Below are 19,154 nucleotides of genomic sequence, written 5' to 3' on the forward strand. Positions count from 1 at the left end.
GCTCTCTGTCTCACCTTGCCCCCTGGTCCAGGTGAGGAGTCGATCATGTCCATGCTGGTTGACCCTGGCATGACCTGTCCATTACAGATGGCATCAGGGACGTAAACATAGCCGTCCACACAGCACTCTATAAACTCCATGTTGTTCTCTGTCAGGGTGCCTGTCTTGTCTGTAAACACGTACTCCACCTGGAAAACACACATATTCAGGTAAGAGTGGTGAGTGTGTGTGTGTGTGTGTGTGTGTGTGTACTGTGTGTACTGTGTGTATAGCCTACCTGTCCCAGTTCTTCATTGAGGTCAGATGTGTTAACCTGAGCCCTCTCTCCCAGTTCCTCGTCAAACATCTCATCATCCCACATGATGAAGTAGGACCCCAGGAACTTCTGCATCTCCACGGTAACGTACATGGACACGGGGATGATGTAATTAAACAACACCATGAAGGCCAGGAAGTCTGTGAACGCCCGGATCAACTGGAGAGAGAGACGCGGGAGGGATGAGGCGGGAGAGGGGGGAGGAGGGACAGTCAGAGGTGACAGGGAGAGAGAGAGGAGGGAGGGAGGTATGAGGAGGGAGAGGGGGAGGAGGGACAGTCAGAAGTGACAGGGAGAGAGAGAGGAGGGAGGGAGGTATGAGGAGGGAGAGGGAGAGGGGGAGGAGGGACAGTCAGAGGTGACAGGGAGAGAGAGAGGAGGGAGGGAGGTATGAGGAGGGAGAGGGGGAGGAGGGACAGTCAGAGGTGACAGGGAGAGAGAGAGGAGGGAGGTATGAGGAGGGAGAGGGGGGAGGAGGGACAGTCAGAGGTGACAGGGAGAGAGAGAGGTGGGAGGTATGAAGAGGGAGAGGGGGGAGGAGGGACAGTCAGAGGTGACAGGGAGAGAGAGAGGAGGGAGGTATGAGGAGGGACAGTCAGACATGACAGGGAGAGAGAGAGAAAGGGAAAGTGAGAGGTGAAAAAAAAACATCAGCTATTGCATAAAAATGATTGTAGTTTTATAACCTACTATATGGCGTTGCCTCTCTGTGTCAGTCTTCTGGTTGTAGAAGGGCTCGTCTTTGTCCGGATCAGCCTGCCACACATACTTCAGCACTGTGTTGATCAGAGCCTTGCTGATCAGGATGCACAGGTACACTATCAGATACGCATTCATTGACCTGGAGGGGGAGACAGAGAGGAGAGGGAGACAGAGAGGGGGAGATAGAAAGGGGGGTGACAGAGAGGGGAGGAGAGACAGAGAGGGGGAGACAGAGAGGGGGAGATAGAAAGGGGGGAGAGACAGAGAGGGGGGGAGAGACAGAGAGGGGAGGAGAGACAGAGGGGGAGACAGAGAGGTGGGAGAGACAGAGAGGGGAGGAGAGAGAGAGGGGGAGAGACAGAGAGGGAGGAGAGACAGAGAGGGGAGGAGAGACAGAGAGGGGAGGAGAGACAGAGAGAGTGGAAACAGAAAGGGGGGTGACAGAGATGGGGGGAGAGACAGAGAGGGGAGGAGAGACAGAGAGGGGGAGATAGAAAGGGGGGTGACAGAGAGGGGGGTGACAGAGAGGAGAGGAGAGGGGAGAGACAGAGAGGGGGGAGATATGAGGGGGGCGACAGAGAGGGGAGGAGAGACAGAGAGGGGGAGACAGAGAGGGAAGGAGAGAGAGAGGGGAGGAGAGATAGAGAGAGGGAAGGGAAGCAGGGAGGGGGAGAGACAGAGAGGAGGGGAGACAGAGAGGGGGAGATAGAAAGGGGGAGATAGAAAGGGGGAGATAGAAAGGGGGAGATAGAAAGGGGGGCGACAAAGAGAGGAGGAGAGACAGAGAGGGGGAGAGACGGAGAGGAGGGGAGACAGAGAGGAGGGATGACAGAGAGGAGGGGAGACAGAGAGGAGGGGAGACAGAGAGGAGGGATGACAGAGAGGAGGGGAGACAGAGAGGAGGAGAGACAGAGAGGAGGGATGACAGAGAGGAGGGATGACAGAGAGGAGGGGAGACAGAGAGGAGGGGAGACAGAGAGGAGGGATGACAGAGAGGAGGGGAGACAGAGAGGAGGGGAGACAGAGAGGAGGGATGACAGAGAGGAGGGGAGACAGAGAGGAGGGGAGACAGAGAGGAGGGGAGACAGAGAGGAGGGATGACAGAGAGGAGGGGATGACAGAGAGGAGGGGAGACAGAGAGGAGGGATGACAGAGAGGAGATGACAGAGAGGAGGGGAGACAGAGAGGAGGGGAGACAGAGAGGAGGGATGACAGAGAGGAGGGGAGACAGAGAGGAGGGATGACAGAGAGGAGGGGAGACAGAGAGGAGGGGAGACAGAGAGGAGGGAAAACAGAGAGGAGGGGAGACAGATGCAGAGGAAATTACATAAGAATGTCTTCAGGAAGGGTGGACGGTCTGAATGGGTCTTTAGGGGGAAACGGATATGATGCAATTAGGTGGCAATTAACGTTAAGTGAACCTGTCTGGAAACATGGTAACCACGCATCATAAAGTGGAAAACACAACCATGTTGGTGGGCCTTACTTCTCCACTGCAGAGCGTTTCTGGGACTTGGACTGGTAGTTGAGCGCCATCTTGGTCTCCATACCAGTGTAGATGGCAACAGCTAGGAGACACAAACCAGAGGGTCAACTTGGGGAGACATTTCACATCTGTGAAGATGAAGGAAAGAGACTAGGAAAGGGAACAACACTGTAATATTGAGATGCAGCTCTGATGACAATAATATCAGTCAGATCTGACAAGTCTCTGTCGGTACTGAATACTGTCATGGTGTCCTACAATTATCTGAGAAATCAACTCCCATCACACTCATCTGATCTCATAATAAGACTTGGCTTGCAGTCATGTCATCTCATGCAGTGTAATGACGGCATTCCTGCTTGACAGTTTGTAATATTCTCACTCATACAGGTCTGTAAAGGCCTCAGCAGCTGGCCTCAATATGCAACCCACAGTGTGAACACAGGAACTTAATGATTTGGAAAGGAACCTCTAAACATTCCAAACCCATTATATGAATGAAAACTAGGAATCTATTTTAGATTCTATAAGTGATGTCATTACAAGGTCACCCAGTGTGGTGTCTTTAGATTCTATTAGTGATGTCATTACAAGGTCACCCAGTGTAGTGTCTTTAGAGTCTATTAGTGATGTCATTACAAGGTCACCCAGTGTAGTGTCTTTAGAGTCTATTAGTGATGTCATTACAAGGTCACCCAGTGTAGTGTCTTTAGAGTCTATTAGTGATGTCATTACAAGGTCACCCAGTGTGCTGTCTTTAGATTCTATTAGTGATGTCATTACAAGGTCGCCCAGTGTGGTGTCTTTAGATTCTATTAGTGATGCCATTACAAGGTCGCCCAGTGTAGTGTCTTTAGAGTCTATTAGTGATGTCATTACAAGGTCACCCAGTGGGGTGTCTTTAGATTCTATTAGTGATGCCATTACAAGGTCGCCCAGTGTAGTGTCTTTAGATTCTATTAGTGATGTCATTACAAGGTCTCCCAGTGTGGTGTCTTTAGATTCTATTAGTGATGTCATTACAAGGTCGCCCAGTGTAGTGTCTTTAGATTCTATTAGTGATGTCATTACAAGGTCACCCAGTGTGGTGTCTTTAGATTCTATAAGGGAGGTCATTACAAGGTCACCCAGTGTGGTGTCTTTAGATTCTATTAGTGATGTCATTACAAGGTCGCCCAGTGTGGTGTCTTTAGATTCTATTAGTGATGTCATTACAAGGTCGCCCAGTGTGGTGTCTTTAGATTCTATTAGTGATGTCATTACAAGGTCGCCCAGTGTGGTGTCTTTAGATTCTATTAGTGATGTCATTACAAGGTCGCCCAGTGTGGTGTCTTTAGATTCTATTAGTGATGTCATTACAAGGTCGCCCAGTGTGGTGTCTTTAGATTCTATTAGTGATGTCATTACAAGGTCGCCCAGTGTGGTGTCTTTAGATTCTATTAGTGATGTCATTACAAGGTCACCCAGTGTAGTGTCTTTAGATTCTATTAGTGATGTCATTACAAGGTCGCCCAGTGTGGTGTCTTTAGATTCTATTAGTGATGTCATTACAAGGTCACCCAGTGTAGTGTCTTTAGATTCTATTAGTGATGTCATTACAAGGTCACCCAGTGTAGTGTCTTTAGATTCTATTAGTGATGTCATTACAAGGTCACCCAGTGTAGTGTCTTTAGATTCTATTAGTGATGTCATTACAAGGTCACCCAGTGTAGTGTCTTTAGATTCTATTAGTGATGTCATTACAAGGTCACCCAGTGTAGTGTCTTTAGATTCTATTAGTGATGTCATTACAAGGTCACCCAGTGTAGTGTCTTTAGATTCTATTAGTGATGTCATTACAAGGTCACCCAGTGTAGTGTCTTTAGATTCTATTAGTGATGTCATTACAAGGTCACCCAGTGTAGTGTCTTTAGATTCTATTAGTGATGTCATTACAAGGTCACCCAGTGTAGTGTCTTTAGATTCTATTAGTGATGTCATTACAAGGTCACCCAGTGTAGTGTCTTTAGATTCTATTAGTGATGTCATTACAAGGTCACCCAGTGTAGTGTCTTTAGATTCTATTAGTGATGTCATTACAAGGTCACCCAGTGTAGTGTCTTTAGATTCTATTAGTGATGTCATTACAAGGTCACCCAGTGTAGTGTCTTTAGATTCTATTAGTGATGTCATTACAAGGTCACCCAGTGTAGTGTCTTTAGATTCTATTAGTGATGTCATTACAAGGTCACCCAGTGTAGTGTCTTACCATATATGTGCTGTGTGTTTTTCAGTGTCGCCCCTCTGAGAAGTAGGTTCTCAGATCCCAAAGGCCTGAAGCAAACACAGAATACACTTCTTTGTTAGAATACACTTCTTTGTTAGAATACACTTCAAAAAATATTTTTGTGCAAACACACGAGCAATGACTTCCTGAATTTGGAGTCAATTTCCTGGGTATGGATTTACCTCGCGATGGGCTCGTTTCTGTCCGAATAAATATTGATTCGGCCCACGAATCTGTCCAAGGAGAGAGGGAATGCATGTGTGAGTTGGTGTGTTTTGCGTTGTTTTTCTCTATACAACCACTTCTGATTGTCTGGATGCAGTGTTGTGTGCAGTGTTGTCACTCACTTGTAGAGGTCTGGTTGTGGTTGTTCACATTCAATAGAAGCCTGTAGAGTATCGAAATCCTCCTCTGTGATGAAGGCCTTAGTGTCCTGCACAGCATAGTAGGTCTTTGTGGAGGGATGGAGGGAGTCACAGCGAGATCAAGAACACAGCGAGATCAAGACGCATCTCACATTACTCCTCTAATGAAACAGAAAACAAACTCTCTCTCTCCATTTCGCTCCATCTCTCTATATCCCTCACATACACACTCATATCCTCTCTCTCACTCACTCTTTCCCCTCTGTCCCCCGTCTCCCACGCTCTATCTCTCTTTCACTCTTCTGTTCTCCCTCAACTCTATCCCATTCTTTCTTTATCTCTGCCTCAGCCACCTCTCCCATCTCCCTCCTCCTCTCTCTCAGTCAGAGTGTAGTGTTACCTTGTGACTGGACTCCCCATCCAGACTGGCTGTAGTGACAAAACAGGTCCCGTCCTCCCTACTGGTGGAGAGAAGGATGAGGTCACAGGGGAACGTCTCATCTTCCTTGATCAGCACCACATCACCCACCTGGGAGGGAGGGAGGGAGGAATGAAGGAAGGAAGGAAGGAAGGAAGGAAGGAAGGAAGGAAGGAAGGAAGGAAGGAAGGAAGGAAGGAAGGAAGGAAGGAAGGAAGGAAGGAAGGAAGGAAGGAAGGAAGGAAGGAAGGAAGGAAGGAAGGAAGGAAGGAAGGGTGAATGGGTGGGTTGGAAGTTAGAGCGTGAGAGAGATGTCTTTAGCTCAATAGGATAACACAGTCTTGAGTTGCCTAAAGCATGTGGGTTGGACACACGTGTGGGTCACAGGGGGTCCAGGTTGGTTGCGGGATGACATTTGTTGTGCATTGCAAAACATTTTACTTAAAAATTGGAAATGTAAACAATTAAAACCAAATAGAAAGTGTGTAGAAAAGATAATGGACCTATATATATTTTTTATAATAGTCTAGAATCTTTGAGAACTTACAATCAGCAAAATAAAACTAGACAATGAGGCTCCCATAGATTGTGTTAGAATGATTTGAGCATAAGAACACAGCATTAGCCATGTTAAAATATGCAGGAAATGTGCTTAAAAACTGCATAATTCTCTCTCAACTCCATGACAAAAATGTGTAGAATTGCAGGAAATTAGCTTTAAAATTGAAAAATGTTCTCTCCGCTGCCAAAATGATATTTTGTACTTTGTCTTTGGTCTGTTTATGTTTTTTCTCTGCTCAACCCTTATGGTGGGTCGCGACTCAAAATACACCTTAATACGTGGGTCTGATACAAAGAACCCAGGTTTGATCCCTGGTCATTTTCAGCTGTAGGATGATACGTACCCTCAGCTTACGACTCTGTTTCCTGATCACCTTCCCATGCTGCACCTCGTGCACAGGACACTGGTTAATAGCATTGTCTGCTTTGTGCCTGAGCCAGTCCTCATAGCCCTGTTTGATGGCCGTGACAGTGATGACAAAGAAGAGAGGTAGTCCGCTGGTGATGGGACTGGTGGGAGTGTCAATTATCAACTGAAGAGGGCGGGAGAGAAAGAGAGAATGATCTATTGTTATCTGAAACTTCTGCGTTTGCCAGATTTATACTTCTTGCCAACTAAGCCTTAAATTGACTCAAATTGAATCTACCAGTCAAGCTCTGACCTGGACAAGAAATATGATGAGGAAGTAGAAATTGGCAATTCTTCTAAACTGCTCAAACAAATTCTTCGGAACAAAATTCCAGAAGGTGTACTGTGGAAAGGGAAGCAACAGCAAATGGTTACATGGTTGTAATGTGGTTATAACGTGGTTGTAATGTGGTTGTAACATGGTTGTAATGTGGTTATAACGTGGTTGTAATGTGGTTGTAACATGGTTATAACGTGGTTGTAATGTGGTTGTAATGTGGTTGTAGCATGTTATAACGTGGTTGTAACGTGGTTGTAACGTGGTTGTAACATGGTTGTAACATGGTTGTAGCGTGGTTGTAGCATGGTTATAACGTGGTTGTAATGTGGTTGTAACATGGTTATAACGTGGTTATAACATGGTTGTAACGTGGTTGTAATGTGGTTGTAACATGGTTGTAACGTGGTTGTAGCGTGGTTGTAACATGGTTATAACGTGGTCATAACATGGTTGTAACGTGGTTATAACATGGTTGTAACGTGGTTATAACATGGTTGTAGCGTGGTTGTAGCATGGTTATAACGTGGTTGTAACATGGTTGTAACGTGGTTATAACGTGGTTGTAATGTGGTTGTAGCATGGTTGTGGTTCTCACCTTGGAGGAGATGATGCGGTTGTCGGGGTACCTCTGGGGAATGTAGGCCTCTGCTCCGGGTGGGGGCTCCTTGTTTCCAATGTACACCGTCCTGGTGTCCACCCAGTTCTCCTCTCCAGCACACTGCACAGAGGTCAAGACGTCAAAGGTCAATGCCAGGTCAGCACACAGGTCAGGTCAGATCATGACAGGACAAATCAGGGCAGGTCAGGACAGGACAGGAGAAGACACAGAGGCATCAAATGTAGCCTCATTGCCTGGCTGGAGGCCTGACTGGCTGGTTGTCAGGCAGTTGCTTCCTGCTCCAGCCAACATGTCGTTGTCTCACCAAACTTGGTTAGTGTTGTTGAATGCAGAGACAGTCTGGCAGACACAATAGCATTACAGTCGCAAACAGAATAAATGAGTGTGTTGAGTGTAATAAAGTGGCGACCTAACAAACATAACACAACAGACCTCCAGTAGCAGTGAGTAAGGCCTCTGAGTCATGTAACCGGGTGGGGAATGATAAATGAGTGATGGCTACAAGCCTTTCACCTTACAATAACTCTCCCATTCAACACTAACTATGACACACGCCTATATACAAACACACACCAACACACACCACAACACCATAGGAAGGTCAACCCACTGATTTCACACCTGTCTGGAATAGTCAAATAGAATAGAATCTGATCAAACAGAATCAAATGTTTAAAGAAAAGAGGGAAATCAAATATAATATCATCTTAAAGTAATTTCCTTACTCGCTGAGCCTTAAGTTACTAAATGGGTTGCGTCTAGTAGAGTGCTACATGTTTGCCCATGTATTTTTATCACCAGTCAGCCAGCTCAAGAAGCTGGACAAGCCCAGACAGAGAGATACTGAGGGGATTTGATTATTCCCCCAAGTGAACTGGGTTAGCATCGACTGCATTCCATTTAGAACCGGGCTACCACCCGGGTGTGAGCCGGGCGCCCAGTTCTGGGCATTCTAATGCTAACTTTCTAGCCTGTATGTTTATTGCCAATCAGAGCGTTTATATAATGCTTTCCTTAGAATACCTCCGTTGTCTGAATATAGTGTATATCCTGTTCCATGGATATTGGTCATGTCCTTTGTTTGGTTAGCATGTTATACTTTGTATGTCTCCTTCGTTATGCCACTTTGTCTTATATCTATGTCCCCTTTGTATTCCCTCCAGACCAAAACCTTACCTACCGGCCTTTCAAGCCATTCCATATCGCCATCCTACCGCCCATGTGCTCCTGCGTCCGTTTGCGGTGCTTTTTTAAATGAGTTAATAAATATCCTGAACTGGAAACCTTCAACCATCCTTCCTGCATTCTTACAAATACACCATAGTGGTAATATCACTCCTCAACCTAGCCTAAGATACAGCCGACCTAGCCTAAGATACAGTCGACCTAGCCTAAGATACAGTCGACCTAGCCTAAGATACAGTCGACCTAGCCTAAGATACAGCCGACCTAGGCTATGATACAGCCGATCTACCCCAAGGTACAGTCGTCCTAGCCTAAGATACAGTCGACCTAGCCTAAGATACAGCCGACCTAGCCTAAGATACAGTCGACCTAGCCTAAGATACAGCCGACCTAGCCTAAGATACAGCCCACCTAGCCTAAGATACAGTCGACCTAGCCTAAGATACAGTCGACCTAGCCTAAGATACAGCCGACCTAGCCTAAGATACAGCCGACCTAGCCTAAGATACAGTCGACCTAGCCTAAGATACAGTCGACTTAGCCTAGGGTACAGTCGACCTAGCCTAAGATAGAGTCGACCTAGCCTAAGAGTCGACCTAGCCTAAGATACAGTCGACCTAGCCTAAGATACAGCCGACCTAGCCTACGATACAGCCGACCTAGCCTAAGATACAGTCGACCTAGCCTAAGATACAGTCGACCTAGCCTAAGATACAGTCGACCTAGCCTAAGGTATAGCGGACCTAGCCTAAGATACAGCCGACCTAGCCTAAGGTACAGCCGACCTAGCCTAAGGTACAGCCGACCTAGCCTAAGGTACAGTTCCACTAGCCTAAGATACAGTTCCACTAGCCTAAGATACAGTTCCACCTAGCCTAAGATACAGTTCCACTAGCCTAAGATACAGTCGACCTAGCCTAAGGTACAGTTCCACTAGCCTAAGATACAGTTCCACCTAGCCTAAGATACAGTTCCACTAGCCTAAGATACAGTCGACCTAGCCTAAGATACAGTTCCACTAGCCTAAGATGCAGTTCCACTAGCCTAAGATACAGTCTGACCTAGCCTAAGATACAGTCGACCTAGCCTAAGATACAGTTCCACTAGCCTAAGATACAGTCGACCTAGCCTAAGATACAGTTCCACTAGCCTAAGATACAGTCGACCTAGCCTAAGGTACAGTTCCACTAGCCTAAGATACAGTTCCACCTAGCCTAAGATACAGTTCCACTAGCCTAAGATACAGTCGACCTAGCCTAAGATACAGTTCCACTAGCCTAAGATGCAGTTCCACTAGCCTAAGATACAGTCGACCTGGCCTAAGATACAGTCGACCTAGCCTAAGATACAGTTCCACTAGCCTAAGATGCAGTTCCACTAGCCTAAGATAGAGTCCGACCTGGTTCTTTCTGTAGACACACTCACTGGAGCCAGACAGAGGCTGCAGGGAATGATCTTATCAACACCTGAATGGTTGCTACTCTACATACCTAATCAATCAAACCTCAGCTGTTTAAAAGGTCAGAGTGGCCAGTGTGGTTTTTCAGTATGACCTGTAAGACAAGCAAAAGTGTTCAGCCATCCAGGCTCTGGTAAGCTGTGGTTCATAAGAGGCCAGTGTGAGGTGATGAGTGTGAATGCCCCATACCGCACCACGGGCCCACCCATCCATCCCATTTGACAGGGATTACATTGAGCCAGCATGTGTAGCATTAGCATCTTTAGCTAGCGGTTATGTAAGTGGGGCGAGTACAGGCTAACATCCCTTTAGATATTATTTTTACTCACAGAGGGCACTGTGGTATATCGGCCAAGCAGATTAAACATCCGTTAGCTCTTGTTAATGAATTAGTCCTTTGTAGTTCAGTTGGCAGAGCATCGCGTTTCTAACACCAGGATAGTGGGTTTGATTCCCGGGACCACAAACACATAGAAATGTCTGCACGCATGAATGGAAGTCGCTTTGCATAAAAGTGTCTGCTAAATGGCACAGGGACAATCGGGCTTACAGTTTCACCATACAGTATCGTTGTTGCATCACAATGTACTGTAACAAAACGGAACCTTTTTGACTAATCTTGTCCTGTGCAGTGTATTTCTCTTATAAAACGTTCAGCCCTAGTGCCCTACATGATTTCATTCATGGAACAGAGGAATGCAGCCTAAAGACTGAACAAAGAACCTGTGTGTGTGTGTCCACTGAGCCTCTCTAAGCAGACCTCCCACTCTGCTCTCCACCATAGTATGACTATACTACAGCTGTCAACAATACTCTCTTATTGGCTTATAGCCTCTGCGTCAGTTTGTTGCTGTTGACATCCCCTTGCCCAGAGAAACAGACATTACACACACACACACACATCTCCTGCTGCAGTATAACAAGAGGTGACGGTAATCCTGTGTCCAGGGAATAGGATTGTTTTCCCCTAGCAACGTGCCCTAGTTTCCAGCCATGTCTTGTGGGGTTAATTCACTGAGCACTCCTAGCCTCCTAGACTACTCTGGTCACCCCCACTAGTGTTCAGCTATTTTGAGCTCACCTGTCCTATACACACCTCAGACAGGACAGGAGGAGACTCCACCTCTGGATCATTGAGCCTGTGGAGGTTTGAATTGGTGCATCTCAGTAGTCTATAGTGGCACCCTCTTCTAGTCTCTTTACCCATTGACTGGTGATTCTGGGGGTAAATCCCAATATTCTATAGTGGCTAAATCTTCTAGTATCCTCATGATGCTGGTTCACCAATCAAAGGGTTAAGAGTGGAGAATACCACTATAGACTACTGAGATGCAGCCGTAGCTGGCCTGCTTCAGTGATCTGAGCAGCAGAAGAGATGAGAGAAGACCTAGCATGAGGAAGAGAGAGGAGAGAAGACCTAGCATGAGGAAGAGAGAGGAGAGAAGACCTAGCATGAGGAAGAGAGAGGAGAGAAGACCTAGCATGAGGAAGAGAGAGGAGAGAAGACCTAGCATGAGGAAGAGAGAGAGAAGACCTAGCATGAGGAAGAGACCTAGCATGAGGAAGAGACCTAGAGAGGAAGAGAAGACCTAGCATGAGGAAGAGAGAGGAGAGAAGACCTAGCATGAGGAAGAGAGAGGAGAGAAGACCTAGCATGAGGAAGAGAGAGGAGAGAAGACCTAGCATGAGGAAGAGAGAGGAGAGAAGACCTAGCATGAGGAAGAGAGAGGAGAGAAGACCTAGCATGAGGAAGAGAGAGGAGAGAAGACCTAGCATGAGGAAGAGAGAGGAGAGAAGACCTAGCATGAGGAAGAGAGAGGAGAGACCTAGCATGAGGAAGAGAGAGGAGAGAAGACCTAGCATGAGGAAGAGAGAGGAGAGAAGACCTAGCATGAGGAAGAGAGAGGAGAGAAGACCTAGCATGAGGAAGAGAGAGGAGAGAAGACCTAGCATGAGGAAGAGAGAGGAGAGAAGACCTAGCATGAGGAAGAGAGAGGAGAGAAGACCTAGCATGAGGAAGAGAGAGGAGAGAAGACCTAGCATGAGGAAGAGAGAGGAGAGAAGACCTAGCATGAGGAAGAGAGAGGAGAGAAGACCTAGCATGAGGAAGAGAGAGGAGAGAAGACCTAGCATGAGGAAGAGAGAGGAGAGAAGACCTAGCATGAGGAAGAGAGAGGAGAGAAGACCTAGCATGAGGAAGAGAGAGGAGAGAAGACCTAGCATGAGGAAGAGAGAGAGAAGAGAGAAGACCTAGCATGAGGAAGAGAGAGGAGAGAAGACCTAGCATGAGGAAGAGAGAGGAGAGAAGACCTAGCATGAGGAAGAGAGAGGAGAGAAGACCTAGCATGAGGAAGAGAGAGGAGAAGACCTAGCATGAGGAAGAGAGAGGAGAGAAGACCTAGCATGAGGAACAGAGAGGAGAGAAGACCTAGCATGAGGAAGAGAGAGGAGAGAATCCCTAGCATGAGGAAGAGAGAGGAGAGAGACCTAGCATGAGGAAGAGATAGGACCAGACCTAGCATGAGGAAGAGAGAGGAGAGAAGACCTAGCATGAGGAAGAGAGGGAGAGAGACCTAGCATGAGGAAGAGAGAGTGTTTACCTAGCATGAGGAAGAGAGGAGAGAAGACCTAGCATGAGGAAGAGAGAGGAGAGAAGACTCTGCCTGAGGAAGAGAGATGAGAGAGACCTAGCATGAGGAAGAGAAGGAGGAAGACCTAGCATGAGGAAAAGAGACATCCTAGCATGAGGAAGAGAACCAGATTTAACCTAGCATGAGGAAGAGAAAGAGAAGACCTAGCATGAGGAAGAAACAACCCTAGCATGAGGAAGAGACAGGAGAGAAGACCTAGCATGAGGAAGAGATATGAGAGAAGACCTAGCATGAGGAAGAGAGAGGAGAGAAGACCTAGCATGAGGAAGAGAGATGAGAGAAGACCTAGCATGAGGAAGAGAGAGGAGAGAAGACCTAGCATGAGGAAGAGAGATGAGAGAAGACCTAGCATGAGGAAGAGACAGGAGAGAAGACCTAGCATGAGGAAGAGAGACCAGAAAGACCTAGCATGAGGAAGATGACAGGACCTAGCATGAGGAAGAGAGAGTTCCTCTAGAAGACCTAGCATGAGGAAGAGAGAGGAGAGATTAGACCTAGCATGAGGAAGAGAGGGAGAGAAGACCTAGCATGAGGAAGAGAGAAGACCACTAGCATGAGGAAGAGAGAGGAGAGAAGACCTAGCATGAGGAAGAGAGTCTGCTGATAGACCTAGCATGAGGAAGAGAGAGGAGAGAAGACCTAGCATGAGGAAGAGAGAGGAGAGAGAGACCTAGCATGAGGAAGAGAGAGAGAGACCTAGCATGAGGAAGAGAGAGGAGAGAAGACCTAGCATGAGGAAGAGAGAGGAGAGAAGACCTAGCATGAGGAAGAGAGAGGAGAGAGGAGCAGCCTTCTGTTGTGTGTCAGCAGCAGACTGGGTACAGCTGTGATCTCCTCTCCCCAGATAAGAGCTGGTCCGCTCTCTCTCACAGTCAGCCCACACTCTTGCTTTCTCTTTCCTTTTCACAATCCCTACATTTATCTTGCTCACTCAGCTCACTCTCAGACATACACCACTCCCTATCTCAGATGAGTCACGAGAGAAAGAGCGGGTGTGAGAGTGAGAAAGAGAGAGTGTTTATTGTTCAGGAGCAGAGGAGGCAGCTTCTACCATGAACACTGTGTTGTCCTCTGCCTGACAGAGGAAAGGGAGTCACCCTCAACCAGAGAAACAACGGGTACAGACCGCAGCCATTGAGACATCCACACAACTAGAACCAATTTAACCTATTGACTTTATGGATGATAAAGATGTATTCTATGTTCTATTCTAAAAAACAACCCTCTTCCAAAACAGATTTTTTTCCCGGCTTTAAAATATATCCTCTAAGAAATAGCACATGAAAGACACAAACTGATGTTCCTGTAAGAACATGAGGCGGGGCAACGTTAATGAGGGTACAAGCCCACGCATAAATACTGCACATCCTCCCTGCCCGACGAGAACCAGTAAACACTGACGTAACATGACAGGATAGGTGACAATAAGAGTTCCTCTACATTGTTTTCACCCATCCAGTAAGGTGTGGGACCTGTGATTAGACTACTAAGTGGGGGAGAAGGGAAGAGTGCCTTTAGTATTGGTACAAGACCACTATCTCTTGTACATGACGTATCATCATGGCATGTCTGCTGATAGTACACAGTCTGTTCTCGTGCTCTCATGGAGGAGAGAAGAGGAGAGCACATATAGATAGACTGGATAGAGTCTGGAGATGCTGACAACACTCTCATCTCACCCACTCCTCTCATCTCTGTCTGTCTCCTGCCCTCTTCTGGCCCACTCCTCTCATCTCTGTCTGTCTCCTGCCCTCTTCTCACCCACTCCTCTCATCTCTGTCTGTCTCCTGACCTCTTCTGGCCCACTCCTCTCTGTCTGTCTCCTGACCTCTTCTGGCCCACTCCTCTCTGTCTGTCTCCTGACCTCTTCTGGCCCACTCCTCTCTGTCTGTCTCCTGACCTCTTCTGGCCCACTCCTCTCTATCTACCTCCTGCCCTCCTCTCACCCACTCCTCTCATCTCTGTCTGTCTCCTGACCTCTTCTGGCCCACTCCTCTCTGTCTGTCTCCTGACCTCTTCTGGCCCACTCCTCTCTGTCTGTCTCCTGACCTCTTCTGGCCCACTCCTCTCTGTCTGTCTCCTGACCTCTTCTGGCCCACTCCTCTCTATCTACCTCCTGCCCTCGTCTCACCCACTCCTCTCATCTCTGTCTGTCTCCTGACCTCTTCTGGCCCACTCCTCTCTGTCTGTCTCCTGACCTCTTCTGGCCCACTCCTCTCTGTGTGTCTCCTGACCTCTTCTGGCCCACTCCTCTCTATCTACCTCCTGCCCTCGTCTCACCCACTCCTCTCATCTCTGTCTGTCTCCTGACCTCTTCTGGCCCACTCCTCTCTGTCTGTCTCCTGCCCTCTTCTGGCCCACTCCTCTCTGTCTGTCTCCTGACCTCTTCTGGCCCACTCCTCTCTGTCTGTCTCCTGACCTCTTCTGGCCCACTCCTCTCTGTCTGTCTCCTGACCTCTTCTGGCCCACTCCTCTCTATCTACCTCCTGCCCTCTTCTGGCCCACTCCTCTCTGTCTACCTCTTGCCCTCTTCTGGCCCACTCCTCTCATCTCTGTCTGTCTCCTGCCCTCTTCTGGCCCACTCCTCTCTATCTACCTCCTGCCCTCTTCTGGCCCACTCCTCTCTGTCTGTCTCCTGACCTCTTCTGGCCCACTCCTCTCTATCTACCTCCTGCCCTCGTCTCACCCACTCCTCTCATCTCTGTCTGTCTCCTGCCCTCTTCTGGCCCACTCCTCTCTGTCTGTCTCCTGACCTCTTCTGGCCCACTCCTCTCTATCTACCTCCTGCCCTCTTCTGGCCCACTCCTCTCATCTCTGTCTGTCTCCTGCCCTCTTCTGGCCCACTCCTCTCTATCTACCTCCTGCCCTCTTCTGGCCCACTCCTCTCTGTCTGTCTCCTGACCTCTTCTGGCCCACTCTTCTCTGTCTGTCTCCTGACCTCTTCTGGCCCACTCCTCTCTATCTACCTCTTGCCCTCTTCTGGCCCACTCCTCTCTGTCTACCTCCTGCCCTCTTCTGGCCCACTCCTCTCTGTCTGTCTCCTGACCTCTTCTGGCCCACTCCTCTCTATCTACCTCCTGCCCTCTTCTGTCCCACTCTTCTCTGTCTACCTCCTGCCCTCTTCTGGCCCACTCCTCTCTGTCTGTCTCCTGCCCTCTTCTGGCCCACTCCTCTCTGTCTGTCTCCTGCCCTCTTCTGGCCCACTCCTCTCTATCTACCTCCTGCCCTCTTCTGGCCCACTCTTCTCTGTCTACCTCCTGCCCTCTTCTGGCCCACTCTTCTCTGTCTACCTCCTGCCCTCTTCTGGCCCACTCCTCTCTGTCTGTCTCCTGCCCTCTTCTGGCCCACTCCTCTCTGTCTACCTCCTGCCCTCTTCTGGCCCACTCCTCTCTGTCTACCCCCTGCCCTCTTCTGGCCCACTCCTCTCTGTCTACCTCCTGACCTCTTCTGGCCCACTCTTCTCTGTCTACCTCCTGCCCTCTTCTGGCCCACTCCTCTCTGTCTACCTCCTGCCCTCTTCTGGCCCACTCTTCTCTGTCTACCTCCTGCCCTCTTCTGCCCCACTCTTCTCTGTCTACCTCCTGCCCTCTTCTGGCCCACTCTTCTCTGTCTCCCTCCTGCCCTCTTCTGGCCCACTCCTCTCTGTCTACCTCCTGACCTCTTCTGGCCCACTCCTCTCTGTCTGTCTCCTGACCTCTTTTGGCCCACTCCTCTCTGTCTGTCTCCTGACCTCTTCTGGCCCACTCCTCTCTGTCTGTCTCCTGACCTCTTCTGGCCCACTCCTCTCTGTCTGTCTCCTGACCTCTTCTGTCCCACTCCTCTCTATCTACCTCCTGCCCTCGTCTCACCCACTCCTCTCATCTCTGTCTGTCTCCTGACCTCTTCTGGCCCACTCCTCTCTGTCTGTCTCCTGACCTCTTCTGGCCCACTCCTCTCTGTCTGTCTCCTGACCTCTTCTGGCCCACTCCTCTCTATCTACCTCCTGCCCTCGTCTCACCCACTCCTCTCATCTCTGTCTGTCTCCTGACCTCTTCTGGCCCACTCCTCTCTGTCTGTCTCCTGACCTCTTCTGGCCCACTCCTCTCTATCTACCTCCTGCCCTCTTCTGTCCCACTCTTCTCTGTCTACCTCCTGACCTCTTCTGGCCCACTCTTCTCTGTCTGTCTCCTGACCTCTTCTGGCCCACTCCTCTCTATCTACCTCCTGCCCTCTTCTGGCCCACTCCTCTCTGTCTGTCTCCTGCCCTCTTCTGGCCCACTCCTTTCTGTCTGTCTCCTGCCCTCTTCTGGCCCACTCCTCTCTATCTACCTCCTGCCCTCTTCTGGCCCACTCTTCTCTGTCTACCTCCTGCCCTCTTCTGGCCCACTCTTCTCTGTCTACCTCCTGCCCTCTTCTGGCCCACTCCTCTCTGTCTGTCTCCTGCCCTCTTCTGGCCCACTCCTCTCTGTCTACCTCCTGCCCTCTTCTGGCCCACTCCTCTCTGTCTACCCCCTGCCCTCTTCTGGCCCACTCCTCTCTGTCTACCTCCTGACCTCTTCTGGCCCACTCTTCTCTGTCTACCTCCTGCCCTCTTCTGGCCCACTCCTCTCTGTCTACCTCCTGCCCTCTTCTGGCCCACTCTTCTCTGTCTACCTCCTGCCCTCTTCTGCCCCACTCTTCTCTGTCTACCTCCTGCCCTCTTCTGGCCCACTCTTCTCTGTCTCCCTCCTGCCCTCTTCTGGCCCACTCCTCTCTGTCTACCTCCTGACCTCTTCTGGCCCACTCCTCTCTGTCTGTCTCCTGACCTCTTCTGGCCCACTCCTCTCTGTCTGTCTCCTGACCTCTTCTGGCCCACTCCTCTCTGTCTGTCTCCTGACCTCTTCTGGCCCACTCCTCTCTATCTACCTCCTGCCCTCGTCTCACCCACTCCTCTCATCTCTGTCTGTCTCCTGACCTCTTCTGGCCCACTCCTCTCTGTCTGTCTCCTGACCTCTTCTGGCCCACTCCTCTCTGTCTGTCTCCTGACCTCTTCTGGCCCACTCCTCTCTATCTACCTCCTGCCCTCGTCTCACCCACTCCTCTCATCTCTGTCTGTCTCCTGACCTCTTCTGGCCCACTCCTCTCTGTCTGTCTCCTGACCTCTTCTGGCCCACTCCTCTCTATCTACCTCCTGCCCTCTTCTGTCCCACTCTTCTCTGTCTACCTCCTGACCTCTTCTGGCCCACTCCTCTCTGTCTACCTCCTGCCCTCTTCTGGCCCACTCCTCTCTATCTACCTCCTGCCCTCTTCTGGCCCACTCCTCTCTGTCTGTCTCCTGCCCTCTTCTGGCCCACTCCTCTCTGTCTGTCTCCTGCCCTCTTCTGGCCCACTCCTCTCTATCTACCTCCTGCCCTCTTCTGGCCCACTCTTCTCTGTCTACCTCCTGCCCTCTTCTGGCCCACTCTTCTCTGTCTACCTCCTGCCCTCTTCTGGCCCACTCCTCTCTGTCTGTCTCCTGCCCTCTTCTGGCCCACTCCTCTCTGTCTACCTCCTGCCCTCTTCTGGCCCACTCCTCTCTGTCTACCCCCTGCCCTCTTCTGGCCCACTCCTCTCTGTCTACCTCCTGACCTCTTCTGGCCCACTCTTCTCTGTCTACCTCCTGCCCTCTTCTGGCCCACTCCTCTCTATCTACCTCCTGCCCTCTTCTGGCCCACTCTTCTCTGTCTACCTCCTGCCCTCTTCTGCCCCACTCTTCTCTGTCTACCTCCTGCCCTCTTCTGGCCCACTCTTCTCTGTCTACCTCCTGCCCTCTTCTGGCCCACTCCTCTCTGTCTACCTCCTGACCTCTTCTGGCCCACTCTTCTCTGTCTACCTCCTGCCCTCTTCTGGCCCACTCCTCTCTGTCTACCTCCTGACCTCTTCTGGCCCACTCCTCTCTGTCTGTCTCCTGCCCTCTTCTGTCCCCACTCTTCTCTGTCTACCTCCTGACCTCTTCTGGCCCACTCTTCTCTGTCTACCTCCTGCCCTCTTCTGGCCCACTCCTCTCTGTCTACCTCCTGACCTCTTCTGGCCCACTCTTCTCTGTCTACCTCCTGCCCTCTTCTGCCCCACTCTTCTCTGTCTACCTCCTGCCCTCTTCTGGCCCACTCTTCTCTGTCTACCTCCTGCCCTCTTCTGGCCCACTCCTCTCTGTCTACCTCCTGACCTCTTCTGGCCCACTCTTCTCTGTCTACCTCCTGACCTCTTCTGGCCCACTCCTCTCTGTCTACCTCCTGCCCTCTTCTGGCCCACTCCTCTCTGTCTACCTCCTGCCCTCTTCTCCCACACATCTTTCTCTCTCACCCCATCTGCTTCCTCCCAGCTGGCACTTTTGTTCCCTTGGAAGTTGTGGGAACAAAGCCATGAGTTTCCTGACGGTTAAAACTGTTTTTTTTCTTTACCGTTCTGAGAACAGAAGTGAACATATTTTTTACTCATAC

General features: G+C 49.6%; 1 protein-coding gene across 4 annotated transcripts in view; it reads right to left on the reverse strand.

Moving 5' to 3' along the window:
• LOC124011189 (phospholipid-transporting ATPase IH-like) overlaps window positions 1–19,154 on the reverse strand; it is an 84,518-nt gene that overhangs the window by 38,884 nt on the left and 26,480 nt on the right. For all 4 annotated transcript variants that reach the window (XM_046324298.1, XM_046324300.1, XM_046324299.1 and 1 more), the window contains exons 2-12: window positions 7,399–7,521; window positions 6,777–6,866; window positions 6,459–6,647; window positions 5,536–5,664; window positions 5,118–5,221; window positions 4,953–5,003; window positions 4,753–4,817; window positions 2,505–2,586; window positions 1,007–1,157; window positions 278–475; window positions 15–188 (exon numbers count right to left, since the gene is read on the reverse strand). In XM_046324298.1, the coding sequence (XP_046180254.1) occupies window positions 15–188; window positions 278–475; window positions 1,007–1,157; window positions 2,505–2,586; window positions 4,753–4,817; window positions 4,953–5,003; window positions 5,118–5,221; window positions 5,536–5,664; window positions 6,459–6,647; window positions 6,777–6,866; window positions 7,399–7,521 (1,356 nt within the window). The remainder of the gene's footprint in view (window positions 1–14; window positions 189–277; window positions 476–1,006; window positions 1,158–2,504; window positions 2,587–4,752; window positions 4,818–4,952; window positions 5,004–5,117; window positions 5,222–5,535; window positions 5,665–6,458; window positions 6,648–6,776; window positions 6,867–7,398; window positions 7,522–19,154) is intronic.

Source organism: Oncorhynchus gorbuscha, linkage group LG23 (assembly GCF_021184085.1).
Source record: "Oncorhynchus gorbuscha isolate QuinsamMale2020 ecotype Even-year linkage group LG23, OgorEven_v1.0, whole genome shotgun sequence".
Lineage (NCBI taxonomy): Eukaryota > Metazoa > Chordata > Actinopteri > Salmoniformes > Salmonidae > Oncorhynchus > Oncorhynchus gorbuscha.